Here is a 16,752-nt window from a genome sequence, read left to right as displayed (position 1 = left end):
CTCTCTCCTTGGCAGGTGGATGTAATGCCTGGAGCTGCAGCAGCTATTTCGTAACTATGAGGCAATGAGCAAGGAAAGGCCAAGAGAATCACAGAAATGCCAGGCCTGACTCAAGCTCCTGCAGCATCTCCTGAACCTCTGCCTCCAGAACACCTGTCCTATGGGAAAACCCTGTGTGTTGACGGCGTCGTGGTCACAGATCCTGTACTTGCAGGCACACTCCTTTCTCTCTGGGCCTTCCCCAGCATGTAGAGCCTGTTGGACACAGGAGCACTGGCCACTGGCCTCTCCCAGCAGTGCCACGTGCCCTTGGGCTGTGGATAGGACCCCAGCCAACGCTGCAGAGAACTCAGCATTGTCAGCTGTGAATACTTACAGCCTGCATCAAGATCCTTGAATTCCAGGTTCCTGTCAGTGGTGGGAAGATCTCCATGGCACGATCTCTGGAACCTGAGAGTACCTCACCTAGAAGGCCATGTCTGAGCAGATGTGATTAAAGTAAGGATGTGGAGGCGGTGCAGCTTTCCTGGATTACCCAGGTAGAGTGTAAACGCAGACTAGTCCTCACGAGACAGCAGGGGAAGCCCCAACACAGAGGTGGCCACCTGAGGACAAGGCACAGAGAACAGGCTAGTTTGGACACCCAGGGCATTCCAGGGTCCATGCCTGTCCTGGGACTCCACTCCCTTGCTGGTGAGGGGTCCAGGCATTGCCAGGAGGAGCCCAGCAGGGCGTCTGGGAGGCTTCCTCTTCCTTTGGTGCCTTTGCCCGTCCAGGACACACCTGGCCCTTGCTGCGTGCCAGGCCCTGAGTCTGGTAGTAACAGGATGGACTTTGATGCTGTTCCTCTCTCTCCTGGGCTAGCCAGGAGTCACTGCAGCTGCTTGACAGATGTCACCCAGGTTGAGTGTTTTTAAAACTCTGTATCCTATGAAGGATAGAATATTAAAACATATATTAAAACCTTTATTTTTCTTCAACATCAGATGTACTTCCATTTGCCTGACCGCATCTTTCAGGTCTTGTTGAAATAAAGTAGAATTTCAACTACTGATTTTTACAGCAGGGTCTGTCTTACCAAGTTCTAAGTTACCCAGGTTCCAAGTTTTACAGGAGGGTAACTTAGCCCAAGTTCTAAGTTACCAGGTGAGATGGAAATAGCCTGACCAAAATCCTCCAGGGCCAGGGGATGGATCGCTTGGACTGCTGACCTGAGCGATGTGCCCCCTCACAGTGTTTCCAGGAGCATGTACCCTCATAGAATGCTCCCAGGAAGGTGCCCCTCCTCACAGAGTGCTCCCAGGAGGGGGCTCCCTCACAGAGTGCTCCCAGGAGGGGGCTCCCTCACAGAGTGCTCCCAGGAGGGGGCTCCCTCACAGAGAGCTCCCAGGAGGGTGCTCCCAGGAGGGTGCTCCCTCACAGAGTGCTCCCAGGAGAGTGCTTTCATCACAGAGTGCTCTCAGGAGTGTGCGCCCTCAAAGAGAGTGCTCCCGGGCGGGTGCTCCATCACAGAATGCTCCCAGGAAGGTACTCTCATCACAGTGCTCCCAGGAGCGTGCCCCCTCACAGAGTGCTCCTGGGAAGAAGTCCACCTTGGATTCTGCACCATCAGAGATTACTCCCCTCAAGGATGATGCCTAGGGAGGGATGGCTGCTTCAGTGCCAGGGCTGGCCCCACATTGGAAGGCAGCCCAGAGGGACTCTGCCTGGGTGGGGTCCCCTCCCCCCTCCCCCCTTCTCTGTGCCTCAATGCAGGCTGTGTGCTTTGACCTAAAGGCGGGCATTTCACCATTTCACTCCTTCACATGGCATCCCTGGGCTTGCAGGTAGTTCTGGCCAGCGGATGGCCCTGGAGTGCTGCCCACCCTCCAGCCGCACTGCTCTCTACCCTCCAGCCGCACTGCCGCCCTCCCTCCAGCCGCACTGCCGCCCACCCTCCAGCCGCACTGCCGTCCACCCTCCAGCCGCACTGCCGCCCTCCCTCCAGCCGCACTGCCGCCCACCCTCCAGCCGCACTGCCGTCCACCCTCCAGCCGCACTGCCGTCCTCCCTCCAGCCGCACTGCCGTCCACCCTCCAGCCGCACTGCCGTCCTCCCTCCAGCCGCACTGCCGTCCACCCTCCAGCCGCACTGCCGTCCTCCCTCCAGCCGCACTGCCGTCCTCCCTCCAGCCGCACTGCTGTCCACCCTCCAGCTGCCGTCCTCCCTCCAGCCACACTGCTGTCCACCCTCCAGCTGCCGTCCTCCCTCCAGCCGCACTGCCATCCTCCCTCCAGCCGCACTGCTGACCACCCTCCAGCTGCGCTTTACAGGTGCGTTCCCAGATCTCTGGGGCCACAGGGCTGGGCCCTGGCCCTGCCTCCTCCTCGCCGCTGGGCCCTGGCCTTGCCTCCTCCTCGCTGCTGGGCTGCCCTGTAGGGGCCTTGGGGCTTTGGGTCAGACCAGCCCCAGGGCAGAGCAGGCCTGTGTGGGTGACTAACACAATCAGCTCACTCAGGGCAGAATACGCGTTCCTGGAGTCTTCCTGAAGATTAGATGTGTAGGTTGGAATAACCAAGACAAGGGGATGTGAAGCATAGCCACGTGCCGTCCAGCCGCACCGTGGGAAAGGATGTGTAGGTCGGAACAACCAAGACAAGGGGATGTGAAGCATAGCCACGTGCCGTCCAGCCGCACCGTGGGAAAGGGTGTGTAGGTCGGAACAACCAAGACAAGGGGATGTGAAGCATAGCCACGTGCCGTCCAGCCGCACCGTGGGAAAGGGTGTGTAGGTCGGAATAACCAAGACAAGGGGATGTGAAGCATAGCCACGTGCCGTCCAGCCGCACCGTGGGAAAGGGTGTGTAGGTCGGAATAACCAAGACAAGGGGATGTGAAGCATAGCCACGTGCCGTCCAGCCGCACCGTGGGAAAGGGTGTGTAGGTCGGAATAACCAAGACAAGGGGATGTGAAGCATAGCCACGTGCCGTCCAGCCGCACCGTGGGAAAGGGTGTGTAGGTCGGAATAACCAAGACAAGGGGATGTGAAGCATAGCCACGTGCCGTCCAGCCGCACCGTGGGAAAGGGTGTGTAGGTCGGAATAACCAAGACAAGGGGATGTGAAGCATAGCCACGTGCCGTCCAGCCGCACCGTGGGAAAGGGTGTGTAGGTCGGAATAACCAAGACAAGGGGATGTGAAGCATAGCCACGTGCCGTCCAGCCGCACCGTGGGAAAGGGTGTGTAGGTCGGAATAACCAAGACAAGGGGATGTGAAGCATAGCCACGTGCCGTCCAGCCGCACCGTGGGAAAGGGTGTGTAGGTCGGAATAACCAAGACAAGGGGATGTGAAGCATAGCCACGTGCCGTCCAGCCGCACCGTGGGAAAGGGTGTGTAGGTCGGAATAACCAAGACAAGGGGATGTGAAGCATAGCCACGTGCCGTCCAGCCGCACCGTGGGAAAGGGTGTGTAGGTTGGAATAACCAAGACAAGGGGATGTGAAGCATAGCCACGTGCCGTCCAGCCGCACTGTGGGAAAGGGCAGGCTGCATAGGCAGTGGCGGCCCTAGAAGATTAGAATGCTGGATTCATTTTTTTTTTCCTCTCTTTTTTTTGAGATGGCCTCTCGCTCTGTCTCCCAGGCTGGAGTACAGTGGTGTGATCTCAGCTCACCGCAACCTCTGCCTCCTGGGTTAAAGCGATTCTCTTGCCTCAGCTGGGATTACAGGCGAGCGCCACCACGCCCGGCTAATTTTTTGTATTTTTAGCAGAGATGGGGTTTCATCATGTGGGTCAGGCTAGTCTCAAAACTCCTGACCTCAGGTGATCCGCCCACCTCGGCCTCCCAAAGTGCTGGGATTATAGGCGTTAGCCACCACGTCTGGCCAGAATGCTGCATTCTTCCTGTACCTTTTCATGCACCGGGTTACAGCTGCCGATGGGATTCGGGAGTCACATGGGGTGCAGCCCAGGAGCAACAGGCTGTCCCATCCAGGCGTGTGCCACGCGCTGTGATATTCACACAGTGGCAAAATTGCACGACACATTTCCCAGTGTCTCCCCATCGCTAAGTGGCAGCTCACTGTAAAGGCTGAAGCCCAAGTTGGGGCACAGAGGCCTGCGGGGATACAGAGGCCTGTGGGGTGGTGGGGCTGACTCCACAGGAAGCAAACTCTTGCATAGAAGCCCCACATGGCAGATGGTCCAGGCCCCGGACAATGACCCAGTGGGGCGTGGAGTGGGACCTGCCCCTCCTGCCAGCCTGGAAGGGTCTTGTGGGACGCAGGGCACTCCTTGCTGGGTGCTCAGTGGGCCCACGACTCCTTGCTGGGCGTGCAGTGGGCCCACGAGGCCTCCTTCTTAGGTTGCAGCCCTGGGGCCCCTTAGTGAGGAGTGAATTGGCAGGGAAGGGATGGGGGTGATGCTCAGGTGAAGGCCAGGTGTGCACCTGGAGCTTTCCTGACGATCACTCAAGGCAGGTGGGCCTGGCGCTCACTGCACTGGAGGGTGGGGGCTGCCACCTCTGCACCTGGCTCCTGCTCTCTGAGCTCCTGTTCATTCGGGCACAGCCAGGGCAAGGCCAATCCCACAAGTCCCTGCGGGGCCAGAACTCTCTGGCACGAAGGCAGGAACTAAGAGCACCTTCTATGCAGAAAACCCCGTGGATGTGAGGGAAGGAGGCCCGCGGGGTTGCTGGGGGTGGGACGACGGGGGGCCGCGTGACACCCCCAAGAACGAAGGAGCACATGGGGCATCCGGCAGAGCCAGGAGCTGGGGTTTCCACGGGGAGAGGTGTCGCTGGGGGAGGGGGCTGGGCAGAGCCGGCGTGGCAGCAGGGCCAGGAAGCCAGGACCTGCTGTGCTTCACTTCCGGGGGGCAATGGCACTCGACAGCATGGGGCCGCCGAGGCGCCCAGCATCCCAAGGTGCTGCAGGAGGGACGCACGGCTGTAGGGGGTCAGCCTGGGTGAGCCTGGCCCCCCAACACCACACAGAACACGCGACCACAGTTTCATCCAAATCAAGGCTGTATTTATCGTCACTGACTGACATGGGAACAGAATATTTAAAACAGACAGGGTCCACTGTGGAAACGTGGCTGAAACACAGAACTGAGCAAAGCAAGTGGCTCGACGGCTGACCCCGAAGGCTGGGAAGCCCGGCAGGGACACAGCCCAGACGTCGGGGAACACGAAAGGCTGCAAGGGGTGCAGGGCATGGGGGGCTCATGTGGGTGAGGGCAAAATCCAAACCAAGAGGAGGCCAGGCCAAGGGCCTGGGAGGCGACGACCACACCGAGGTGATGCTGATGCCTCAGGTGGAAGAAAACACACAGCAGTGATTTTGTGTGTGTGTGTGTGTGTAATCAGCCTTTAGACTCTTGCACTTCTAAACCTCCACCGATCTGGTCTACAGATTCCGAGAACACTGCACCATCCACACAAACGTCCACAGAATCGCCCTTGCGGCTGGAGCCGGCCAGTCCTGAAGCCCACAGGAGCCGCCCAGGAGTGCTGTTCTGCTGGCCCAGGGGCCCTGCTGGAGGGACCCAACCCCTCCATGGACCCAGGGGCTGGGAGGTCGCTGGCGGAACCTTCCTCCCCCAACCAGCAGAGCCGCCGGGAAGCGCTTGCATAGTTGAAGGAAAGTTGCTGCCATTAAACTTCTGATAATGTTTACAGCCGGCCGCGCCTGGGTTTTTGTGACCATGTTAGACAAACAACCAGAGGGGTTTCTGGAAACCATTTTTATAAAGTCTATCTAGATTAAGAATTTAGTAACGTCATATATTTATATCAACAGACTATTTACACGTTTCGTTTGCTTTTAAAAAAACAAACCAAAAAAGAAATTACACTTCTGCATAATAAGGCAAAAAAACAAAGTTTGTACATTATTATTATTATTTTAATATAGATCTGTAACTTCGGTTCCAAGTACCAAGGGGGGGCCAGGGCTGGCCTGAGTGGGGGCCTCACAGTGCGCTGGACAAAGTGACCGGTTTTTCTCCATAAATAAGACAAAGAAACCCTGGGGATCTGAAGAAGGATCTGAGGCCATTAAACTGCAAATCCCAACCGAAAACGAAGAAGCAAAAGTTTCTTTTTTGGTTCTTTTAAACGTCTAAAGAGCATAAAATTAAGAAAAATACAAATCCATTACAAACACTTCTCATCTGTGGGGGGAAAAGGTACAAACGCGATTTTTTTTTTTCCCAACAGCCGAATCCCAAACTCGGAAAACAAAAGATCACCCTCAGAAAAGCCGACACCCAAGTCCCCGCCTCCGCAGGCTGCGGGTGGAGAGGCGGCGCCGCCCCAGGATCGGCGGGAGCTGTGCTTGAGTTCTAGGAACTGATGGAGAAACGGACAGCGGTGCGCTCGGAGAGGCGTCTGCGGCCCCAGGGCTACCGCGCCTCCACCTCCGGGGGGTTTCGGGACGGGGAGTAGTCGCGCGCCTCGCTCGGCCCGAGGCCCCCCAGCGGCGTAGTCCGGCTCCGCGGCGGCCCGGGGGGCGTGGGGGGCCCGGCCGCGGTCACCAGGGGGGGCGGTGCGCCGAGGGCGGCGGCGGCGGGCGGGGTCCGCGCCAGGAGCCCATTGTGCAGCGCGGCGGGCGCGAGGCGCGGGAAGTGCAGGGCTCCCAGCGAGGGCAGCAGCGCGCCATCCAGGGCGGGGGCGGCGGGCTGCAGGTGCGGGGCCCGCGCGCGCTCCAGCTCCCCCCGCAGGCGATCGGGGCTGTAGCCGTGGGGCTCGCGGTCGCGGTAGGGGCGCTCCGGGGGCTCCAAGAGGGCGGCGGAGCCCGGCGCGGGGGCAGGGGCGGCGGCGGGGAAAGCGCGACGCGGCAGCTCCAGGCCGCGGAAAGGCTCCCACGCGAAGCCCGGCGCGCCCAGGCGCTCGCGGCCCAGGCCGAGCTGCAGGGGCGCGGGGTGCAGGCCGCCCCCCGGGGGCTCGGAGGCCTCGTCCTCCCCGCGCTCCTCCTTGACCTTCACGTCTCCAGGGACCGCTTTGCTGTGGGGCGGGGACGCGCGCGCGGGCATCTTAGCGGCCTCCTCCTTGGCCGGGGAGCGGCTCTCCTTGACCCGAGGTTCGGCCTCGCGCTCCGCGGGGACCCCGGGCCGGCCCAGCTCGCTCTGGGCCCGGAGCAGGAGGCCGCTGACGGGGTGGCCGGTGGGGGTGGCGGGCGAGGCCCGGCTCAGCAGGCGCGTCTTCTCCAGGAGGTCCCTGGGGGCGGCAGGGCGGACCCGTCACTCCCGAGACCTCCGTCCTGCCGCGCAGCGCAGCCCCGGGATGTTCCCATTGCCGGGCGGGGCCTCCAGCTCCTGGGTGGCCGGTGACCCCTCAGCACCCACAGCTCTTGCACCCCCACAGGCTCCCAAAACCTACGCGTCCTCTCCCCGCTGGGCGGCCTGGAAACCTCGGCCGGGAGACGGAAGCGGGAGGAGCTGCCAGCAGCGACTTCAGCTCCCCACGGGCCCTCCCTGTTAGGACGGTGGGGGGGACCTCCCGGCAGCCGCACCCCCGAACTCCTGCCTCAAACTCCGTGGGTCAGGGCGCGGCCACCTGGAGGTCTCCCGGATGGCAGGTGTGGGTGCCTGTGGTGGGGTCTTCACCCTCCTCATCCCTCCCAGCCCCAGGGCCCAGCCTTCACTCCCCACCGCAGGGAGGAGTCGCCGGGGAGCAGAGCTTTGGCCCCTGTACCCCGGGGCTCAGCACAGAGCTGGACAGAGTGTGAGTGGGCAGCAGTGGGGCGAGGAGGGTGAGAGGGAATAGGGGAGGAGGAACGGGGAAGGGGGAACGGTGAGGGAGAGGAAACGGAGAGGAGGAGAGGGAATAGGGGGAGGGGGAACCGGGGATGAGGGGAGGGGGGAGAGAAAACGGGGTAGGGGTGTGTGGTAGGGATGGGGTACAAGAGGGCCACTCACCGTTCCTGCTCCTCCTTGCCATTGTCCGGCTCTCGGTCATGGTTGGTCAGGGCTGACACCCGCTCCGCGTCCACGGACTTGGGCCACGGGGGCGGAGCCGGGAAGGAGGGCGGTGCCCGGTGCAGTCGGTTCCAGGCCTCGTGGGGGCTGGGCAGGCCGTGCACGGAGGAGCCCTCCTTGGGGGCAAAGATGCTGCCACCGGGAGCTGGGGGCAGAGGCCAGGGAGCATGAGGTTGGGTCTGTCCGCTCCCCACCCACTCCCCAGGAGAACCCAGTAGGAGTTTTAGGAGGGTCCCAGGCTGACACTGAGAAGGGGTGCCCCAAGGAGGCCCAGCCCAGAGAGGAGGAAAGTCAGCCAGGCATCAGGGTTCCCGCAGAGGACACAGGCATGGGGGAGGGGCGCGGGCATGGGGGAGGGGGGCACAGGCTGGGTCACTCACCCAGTGCATGGCTGCCCAGGCCCCCAAAGGCGTGGCTGCTCAGGCTCCCCAGGCCCCCAAAGGTGCTCGGTCTGCTGAAAGGGTCTGTGGGGGCAACCGCGGGACCCAGAGGTCTGTGAGGCATGGGCTGCAGCTCCCACCTGGCCCACTGGGGGCTGCTGTAGAGGCTTTGGGCCTGGTGGGTACTGCCTGCATGACCCAAGGGGCTCCCTGGGGCTTGGGGCCACCTTCCCGCCCACCTAGTTCCCCCTCCACAAGGCTGCTGAGGAACCAGCCAGGCTGCGTGGGCTGAATTCAGAGACACCCACCTGTCAGGGGGCCAGCGGGGAGGAAGCTGCCAGGATGGGCTGAGGGTCCAAATGGGTTGGAGGCAGGATGGGCGGCACCTGGGGGGGGCAGCCAGGTTTGACAGAAGCCAGGAGAGAGCACCAGGGCCTCCCATCTGCAGCTCTGTTCACAGGGAGCACCCCAATTTCCTCTGTGAACCTTCACCTCCCATTCTCTTGCATGCCCTGAGGGGTGAAGTGTGTCCAGTCAGAGTAGGAGATGGAGTCTGCCCCACAGTTCGGAGGTTTGACTTGGAGCTGCAGTGGCAGCCATCCTGGGACCCCAAGGGGGGCAGGGAAGGAGGTGCTGAGTGCGGTGCAGCCCTCGGAGCAAAGGGGCTGCAACTGGGGCAGAGACAAAGTCCAAGTAACATGCGCCTTGATCGGACCACTCCTGAAGCCCTTATCCCAGAGCTTTCACCTGGGAGCTGGTAGATGGTCCTCATTTCTTAATGAGGTGCTGGGCCTCAGGCCCGGATGGACATGGTTCTGTCTTGGAGGCTGCACATGGCAGCCCCTCGTGGCATTCCTGGGCACAGGCCCAGCCCACAGCACCATGTCAACATCAGCCCTGGCCCCCCAACAACCCTTGGAGAGCAACCGTGTGGGGCCCTGGCCCTGGGAAGGGCTGCTGCAGGGGACTCAGTGCTGTTGGGTCAGGGGCCGTCCTGCACATGGGTCCAGAGGGCAGGTTTCTGGTAAAGACCAGCAGGGCGTCATCTTTAGGTTACTCCGGCTCCCTCCCAGCCCTAATCTTAGGGACCCCAAAGATGGGGTGCTCATGCCTCCCATGTAGGACGCAGCAGGTTGTATTCAGAGCTTCTGGTCTCCACTGAGCTCTGGCATGAAAGCTGATGCCACTCTTCTAAACTAGAGAGGAAGACAGCCTGCCCGATGCTATGAAAACACAGCTTGTCAAAGCGTGTGCAGCAGGAGGTGGAGAGTACACTGCCTCAAATGCCTGCACTGTGAGACGCTGAGGAATTAATATTCTCAACTACCAGACCAAGCTAGAAAGGGCCAGAAGAGTGAGTGACACACAGGAAAACACACACAGAGAAGGCGGCAAGGTCAGAGCTGTCCTTTAAAAACACAGAGAAGGCAGCAAGGTCAAAGCTGCTCCTTTAAAAACACTGGTGAAATTGGTTGGGCACAGTGGCTCACGCCTGTAATCCCAGCACTTTGGGAGGCAGAGGCGGGAGGATCACCTGAGGTCAGGAGTTCGAGACCAGCCTCGCCAACATGGTGAAACCATGTCTCTACTAAAAATACAAAAATTAGCCAGGTGTAGTGGCACCTGCCTGTAATCCCAGCTATGTGGGAGGCTGAGGCAGGAGAACTGCTTGAACCCAGGAGGTGGAGGTTGCAGTAAGCCAAGATCGCACCACTGCACTCCAGCCTGGCGACACAGCAAGACTTCGTCTCAAAATAAATAAATTAAAATAAAATACTGGTGAAATGGACAAACTTCTGGTGAGATTAATGAAGGAAAAAGGACAGACGGCACAGCCAAGCAACATTAAGAACTGCCAGGGCCTGCGGAGTTCAGGCGTGACGGACGGACACTGACTGCTACGGAGCCTGCCCCAAATCAACTTACTAGAAACACTCATTACGGAAACCGATGCCAGAAGAAACAGCTTGAGGAATACCACACCCAGGGGAGAAAAAAAAAATCAGTCCTTGGAACCTGAAATGTGAGCCTCCAAGCCTTGAAGGCAGTGAGGATCGGACCTCACAAGAGCTCTTCCAGAGAACAGAAAAAAGGAAAGCGCCTTAACTCACTGAAGACGGCAAAGAGCCCTCACGACAAAACCTGCCAGGTTTTAGGAAACTAAAGGCCAGGCTTACTCAGGAAACTCATCTGGAACAAAGCGCTGGAAAAGTGGCTCCAGAAACGTATCAACAGTTTATACAAGGGGGCAAACCATCCACTCGTAGATATGACTTTCTATTCAGAAAAGGTAAAGGAATTGACAGACAAATGTCTTTGCATTCGTAAGAATTTAGCGGGATTGCTAGTTACGGCATCGAGATGGCATACAAATCTTCAAAACAGATAATGCACTTCTGTTTTCTAGCAACAGCTTAAGAATGTAACTTACAAATTCCAATCATAATATTAGTAAAATATAAAGCATCTATGAATAATTCTACTAATACCTAAATAAATGAGATACACCATGATCAGGGATAGGAAAATGATACCAGAGATGACGTACGAATTCCTCTTAGGTCGATGTACACCTTTAACCCAACTCCAGTGAAAGCTGGAACCTAACAGGCAGATTGAAAGTTTATATGGAAGAGAAAAAAGAGCAACGAGGAATCATCCTGCCCGCTGCCAGCAAGATATCAAGCCCTGCCAAGGAGATGGAGGAGGAGGCAACATTGGCCCCAAGGACTGAGGGGGCCCAGCCTGGAAGGACAAATGGCAGACCATTGAGGGACAGCCACCGGGTATCCAGAGGAGGGAAGGGGAGGGTGGGTGGGGTGGGCAGTGTGGAGGGCCCAGAACTGGGTGCCACACTGAGCAGGTGTCCCGGGGGCTTGAGCCAGGCTGTGGACAGCCAGAAACTGCAATCTGGACTTCTGCTTTCTGAGACACCCAGACTACTGGGATGCTCCATGGCCCAGAGGCCACCATGCTTGTGAAGCCAGCCTCGGGTGGCTGCTGGGCACGCCCATCACCCTTATGTGGACAGGGCTCTGCCTTTACACGTCCACATGCAACGTGCCATCAAATGCTCATGAACACGGAAGAGACCGAACACGGTGAGGGGAGAGTGAGGGGGGCTGCAGCGGGGGTTGGGAGCTCTGAGGAAGGGACAGGCCTCAAGGACCTGGTGGCTGGGGAAGGTTCCAGCAGCAGGACAACTGGGCAATGCAGTGCCCATGTGTGTATGTGTGCCTGTGCATGTACGTGTGCCTGTGTGTGTACGTGTGCATGCAGCTGACCCTTGAACAACATGGGTTTGAACTGTGCGCGTCCACTTAGACACAGATTTTCTCCCACCCCTGCCACCTGAGACACCAAGACCAGCCCCTCCTCCTCAGCCCACTCAGTGTGAGGACGAGGATGAAGACCTCTAGGATGATCCACTTCCACACAGTGAATGGCAAATATCTTTTCCCTATGATTTTGTGTGTGTGTGTGTGTGACAGGGTCTTGCTCTGTTGCCCAGGCTGGAGAGCAGTGATGCAATCACAGCTCACTGCAACCTTGACCTCCTGGGCTCAAGCCACCCTCCTGCCTCAGCCTCCTGAGGAGCTGGGACCACGGGGGTGCGCCACCACGCCTGGTCATGGTCTGCCTCATAAGGTTTTCTTTTCTCTAGTGGACTTTATTGTAAGAATACAGTCCATCATACACGTAACACACAGAACAGGTGTTCAGCAACTGTTTATGCTATCGTAAGGATTCCTGTCAACAGTAGGCTAAGTTTCAGGGGAGTCAAAAGTTATACCTGGATTTTCAACTGTGTGGTAGGGAGTGCCCCAGCCTCTGTGTGGTTCAAGGGTCAGCTGTATGTGGATGCTCATGCTTCACGTGTGCGTACACGCATAGGTGTGTATGTGTAACTCTGTATGTGTAGAAAGGCGTGCACCGTGCAGGCTGAGACACCATCTTTGGAAAGGTCTGTGCACACGGCTGGCCCTCAGCCAGCCTCTAGGCACCCAGACTGTGTCTATCCCACGCTGTGGTTGAACTTCGAGCCCACTTTCCTCCTGGGGGCCTGTGCCAAGCAGTGGTGCCCACGGATCAGCACCCCAGAGTCTGCGTGCCTCTGCATGCCTGGAGGATGACACTCGCGTGTGCTCATGTTGTGTTGCTGGGGGAGGGGTGACCCGGGGGAGTGTGTGACTCCAAAGGGCAGGGAGGCCCTCGCCGCTCCCAGCAGATCCCACCCTGGGCCATGCCACTGAGGGCAGTACAGGCCAGGTCCTGGGACCCTTCCTAGGAAACCACCGCAGCTGGGCCGGTCCTAGGATCCCGGGAGCAGCCGTGCATGTGAGGAAGGGGCACTAGGGTGTGGGCCCAGCCTGGCCTCAGGAGCAGCTTCCTGCTGTTCAGCGAGAGGCCAAACTCCTCCTGGGAAAGCGGGGGCTGGGAGACAGAAGGGGGCAGCCTCGCGTGGGCCTGGGTCCCTGCCACTCCTTTGCCTCTGGTGGGGCCAGAACAGGGAGCCCCAGGGAGGAGGGGTGGCCAGGACCAGCTGCCTCAGAGCCGTGTGGCGTGGGCTGAAGGCCCCCCAGGACACATTGGGCAGGACTTGGTGGGGAGGAGCAGCAGCCCCAGGCCCAGGTCCACCCTGGGGAAGCTGGTGGGGAGGAGAGGAGGGGAGAGGAGAGGTGAGGGGTGGGGTGAGGTGAGGTGAGGTGAGGGAGTTGCCAGGCTTTGACCTGAATAAGTGGTGAGCATCAAAAAGCAAAAGCTGGTGCTGAGGTCCAGAGAGCGCTCTCACTCCTGGCACAGGAAGGCAGGCTCGGCTGGGCACAAGCAGGAGGTTTCTGGGCCCCCCACCTGGCCCCTGACTCCAGTCTCACCTGTGCTGGGGAAGAGGGGCCGGGCCAGGTCCTGTGGGTAGTGGAAGCCTGCAAACACGCCCGGGGCGGGGGGTCTGCCGAACAGGTCCAGCTTCGCACCCACCTCCAGCTTGTGGGGGTCCAGCTGCATCTCCTGGGAAAATAGAGTGGGTGAGGGCCGCCTGCCCGGGGACTGGCCCTGACCACAGGGAGCCCAGGCCTGGGGGACCGCAGGGACCGGGTGTGGGCCAGTCCAGAAAGGGGAGCAGGTGGGATGGATTTCAAGGGTGTATTCTCTACACCCTTGATGTAGGAAATGTTACATGTGATCAGCAAAAAAGTTGAACGGGAGAGCTCACGTCCTCTGAACTGTGGTACGTACTTAGCACATCTCAGCTGGGACGCTACACTGTCATGGAAAATAACTTACTTTTTCTGTATTTAGATTCTTTTAAAAGTTAAGGCCAGGCACGGTGGCTCACGCCTGTAATCTCAGCACTCTGGGAGGCTGATACGGGCGGATCACCTGAGGTCAGGAGTTCGAGACCAGCCTGGCCAACATGGTGAAACCCGTCTTTACTAAAAATACAAAAATTAGCTGGGCGCAGTGGCGGGCGCCTGTAATCCCAGCTGCTCAGGAGGCTGAGACAGGAGAATCACTTGAAGCCGGGAGGTGGAGGTTACAGTGAGCCGAGATTGCGCCACTGCACTCCAGCCTGGGTGACAGAGCAAGACTCCATCTCAAGAAAAAAAAAAAAAAGAAACTGAAAAAGCATGCTCACGTGCCCAAGTTGTTCCAAATATGCTGAAGAGTTTCTCAGTGACTGAATTTGGTATCAGTTTTCAAAGTTAAATGTGTGCAAATTATATGAAACTACATGTGCCCCTCACTTGCATTGGCCACACTTCAGGTGCCCACGCTGCCAGACGGCTATAGGAGGCAGGGCCAGGCTTGGGTGGAGACTGGGGATGCCTGTGCCCTCCCATGGGAGCAGAGGGGCCCAGAGCCAGGAGGGGTGTGGCCAAGCAAGACCCCACCACGTCCTGGTGACTGCGCTGCCTCCGCCTGTCCTGCCTCTGACTGGCACTCAGGCTGGCCTGGCCCGGCCCCTCCTGGTCCCTGCAGTGTGCTCTGGCACTGGGGTGGTTTCACTGGCCATGATGATTCTGGGGTACTCTGGCACTACGTGGGGGCAGGAGTGAGGGCTGGGCAGACCCTGTGCGCGCCCTCTCCCTGGACCGCCAGCCTCTTGCAGGATCTGCCCTCCTCTGAGGAGCAACTGCGCCCCGAGTTCCAAGGACAAAACCAGGAGTGATGAGGCCTCCCGACTCTGCCGTGGGCAGCCCCCCACGGGAGCACCTGATTCCTCTGCTGTGTGTCCAGAAATTCCACCCAGACACGCACGTATAAAGACATACAGCATTCTGGCCGGGCACGGTGGCTCACGCCTGTAATCCCAGCACTTTGGGAGGCCGAGGTGGGTGGATCATGAGGCCAAGAGATCAAGACCATCCTGGCTAACACGGTGAAACCCCGTCTCTACTAAAAATACAAAAAAAATTTAGCCAGGAGTGGTGGCGGGCGCCTGTGGTCCCAGCTACTCGGGAGGCTGAGGCAGGAGAATGGCGTGAACCTGGAAGGTGGAGGTTGCAGTGAGCCGAGATCGCGCCACTGCACTCCAGCCTGGGCGACAGAGCGAGACTCTGTCTCAAAAAAAAAAAAAAAAAAAAAAAAGACATACAGTGTTCTGCTCTGAGTCCCGTCCTGCTGATGCCTCTCCCAAAGGGCATTTAGGACAATGATTTTTCAGAGTTGTGTGCGGAGGTGACGTGCGTCATCAGGACAGCACAGGGACAGCAGAGGTGCAGGGTCCCATGGCGCTGAGGCCACAGTCCCGCTGTCCTGGCCTCCCAGAACCCTCTCCCGTCCCCGCGGCTCCTAGCCTGGTGGGACCTGCACCGAGCTGCCCGCGGGCTCCCGCCTGCCTCAGCCTTCCCAGGTGCACATCAGTTGTGAGCGCTCAGGGTCCACCTGGGTCACTGCTGAAGACCGAAGAACACAGCAGACACTCAATCACTGCGGGGAGTAGGGACGGCAGAGGACCCCAGAGGCACCCCAGTGACGTGCTCTGCTCCCCAGGGCCCAGCCGGCACACCTCGCCGAGGGGAGGGCCTTGCGGCACCCGGGCACCCAGCAGTGCCCTGTGGCCTCGCTGACCTGCTTAGAGTAAGAGCCCAGTACCCAGAGGAAGGGGCAGGCGGCTCATGCATGGGGATCACACCCGTGCACACACGTGTGAACACACACGGCCTCATGCCTGGCCTTCCAGGGCCCAACCAGGCTGGAAACGGGTCTGTGAGCCCCCAACCAGGCTGGAGACAGGCTGGAGACGGGTTCACAAGCGCCCTGCACCAGCCCAAGTGGTCTCACCTTTATCTTCTGCTGGTGGCGGTAGATCTGCCAGGCGATCTGCACGTGCACGGCACACCACCTCCCTGGCTTCTGCGACAGGACAGAAGCACTCAGTGGGGCCGGTGCCACCCCCAGCACCTCCCCGGCTTCTGCCACAGGACGGAAGCACTCAGTGGGGCCGGTGCCACCCCCAGCACCTCCCCGGCTTCTGCCACAGGACGGAAGCACTCAGTGGGGCCGGTGCCACCCCCACCCGTGTCTTCTGCAGACTCCTGCTGTCATGGGTCCCCCGAGGCCACCAGAGTCCTCCCCTGCCACAGGCCTTCCCAACGTGCGCTCACCTTGACCACTGCCCGGTACGGGTCAGACACCTGTGGAGACAGGAAAGGAGTGTTAGGTCCGGGCCCCACAGGAGGCTGAGTCCTGGGAGTGCAGGGGACACAGCCCGTGTGCTGTGGCCACCAGCCCACGCAGGGCCGGGCCAGGGCAGGCCATCACCCGGGGTGGGGACGGGTGCCCACTGACACCTACCCCAGGTGCTTTCTGCAGGAGTGAGTGAACCGCACCAGCCCGGCGGGCCACCTCAATGGGGCTTGAAGTCTGAGGGGAGAAAGAGACAGCTTGTGTGCGCGTGGGGCCGCCCAGGCAGGAGGACGCCTTGGGCTTCCTGGTTCTGGCGTGGGCCCGTGCCCTGCTTTGCCTTGCCGTGGGGCCCCGCACGCTGTCTCCTAGGGGCAGTCTGCCCTCCCTCGCAGGACCACCACACCTTCAGCCCGCCAGTTTCTGCAAAGGTGGGAAGCAGGTGCTCTTGCCGGAGAAGGTGGGCGACCTTCCCCGGGGAGCCACTTGCTGCCAGGGCCGAGACAGCCCCACCCGGAGGGGGAGTGGTGCAAACCTAGTCTCCAGCCCAGGAGGAGCTGCTGTGAGCCTGGATGGGCCAAGGGGAGACAGTCGTTTCCCACCAGGGGCGCCAGGGAAAGGGGGGGTCCCACAGCAAAGACCAGCCGTCACACCACAGCCCCCTCCTGCCCGGACTGGCTCAGCCGCCCCTTCTCTCTGGGCTACCGCCCTGCCCAGAAGCAGCTGTGCTCGGGGTGCAGCCGGGACAGATTCCTTCGCTCCCAGACTCAGGGCCTCAGCGTC

General features: G+C 59.8%; 1 protein-coding gene across 17 annotated transcripts in view; it reads right to left on the bottom strand.

Annotated features, from left to right (window-relative positions):
- Positions 1-4,991: 4,991 nt before the first annotated feature.
- Positions 4,992-16,752, bottom strand: part of FBRSL1 (fibrosin like 1) — a 93,954-nt gene continuing 82,193 nt past the window's right edge. For 10 of the 17 annotated variants that reach the window (XM_054444842.2, XM_054444845.2, XM_054444834.2 and 7 more), the window contains 8 exons: positions 16,141-16,209; positions 15,951-15,980; positions 15,628-15,699; positions 13,218-13,350; positions 8,652-8,855; positions 8,344-8,427; positions 7,904-8,108; positions 4,992-7,202 (listed from right to left, as the gene is read on the bottom strand). In XM_054444842.2, coding sequence (XP_054300817.1) covers positions 6,389-7,202; positions 7,904-8,108; positions 8,344-8,427; positions 8,652-8,855; positions 13,218-13,350; positions 15,628-15,699; positions 15,951-15,980; positions 16,141-16,209 — 1,611 coding nt within the window. In that variant the 3' untranslated portion in view covers positions 4,992-6,388. The remainder of the gene's footprint in view (positions 7,203-7,903; positions 8,109-8,343; positions 8,428-8,651; positions 8,856-13,217; positions 13,351-15,627; positions 15,700-15,950; positions 15,981-16,140; positions 16,210-16,752) is intronic. The other 7 variants (XM_054444843.2, XM_054444849.2, XM_054444847.2 and 4 more) reach the window with 3 other exon arrangements.

Source organism: Pongo pygmaeus, chromosome 10 (assembly GCF_028885625.2).
Source record: "Pongo pygmaeus isolate AG05252 chromosome 10, NHGRI_mPonPyg2-v2.0_pri, whole genome shotgun sequence".
In the NCBI taxonomy this organism is placed as follows: Eukaryota; Metazoa; Chordata; class Mammalia; order Primates; family Hominidae; genus Pongo; species Pongo pygmaeus.
Note: the sequence above shows the minus strand (reverse complement) of the source record. Positions and strands in the feature narration are given on the sequence as shown.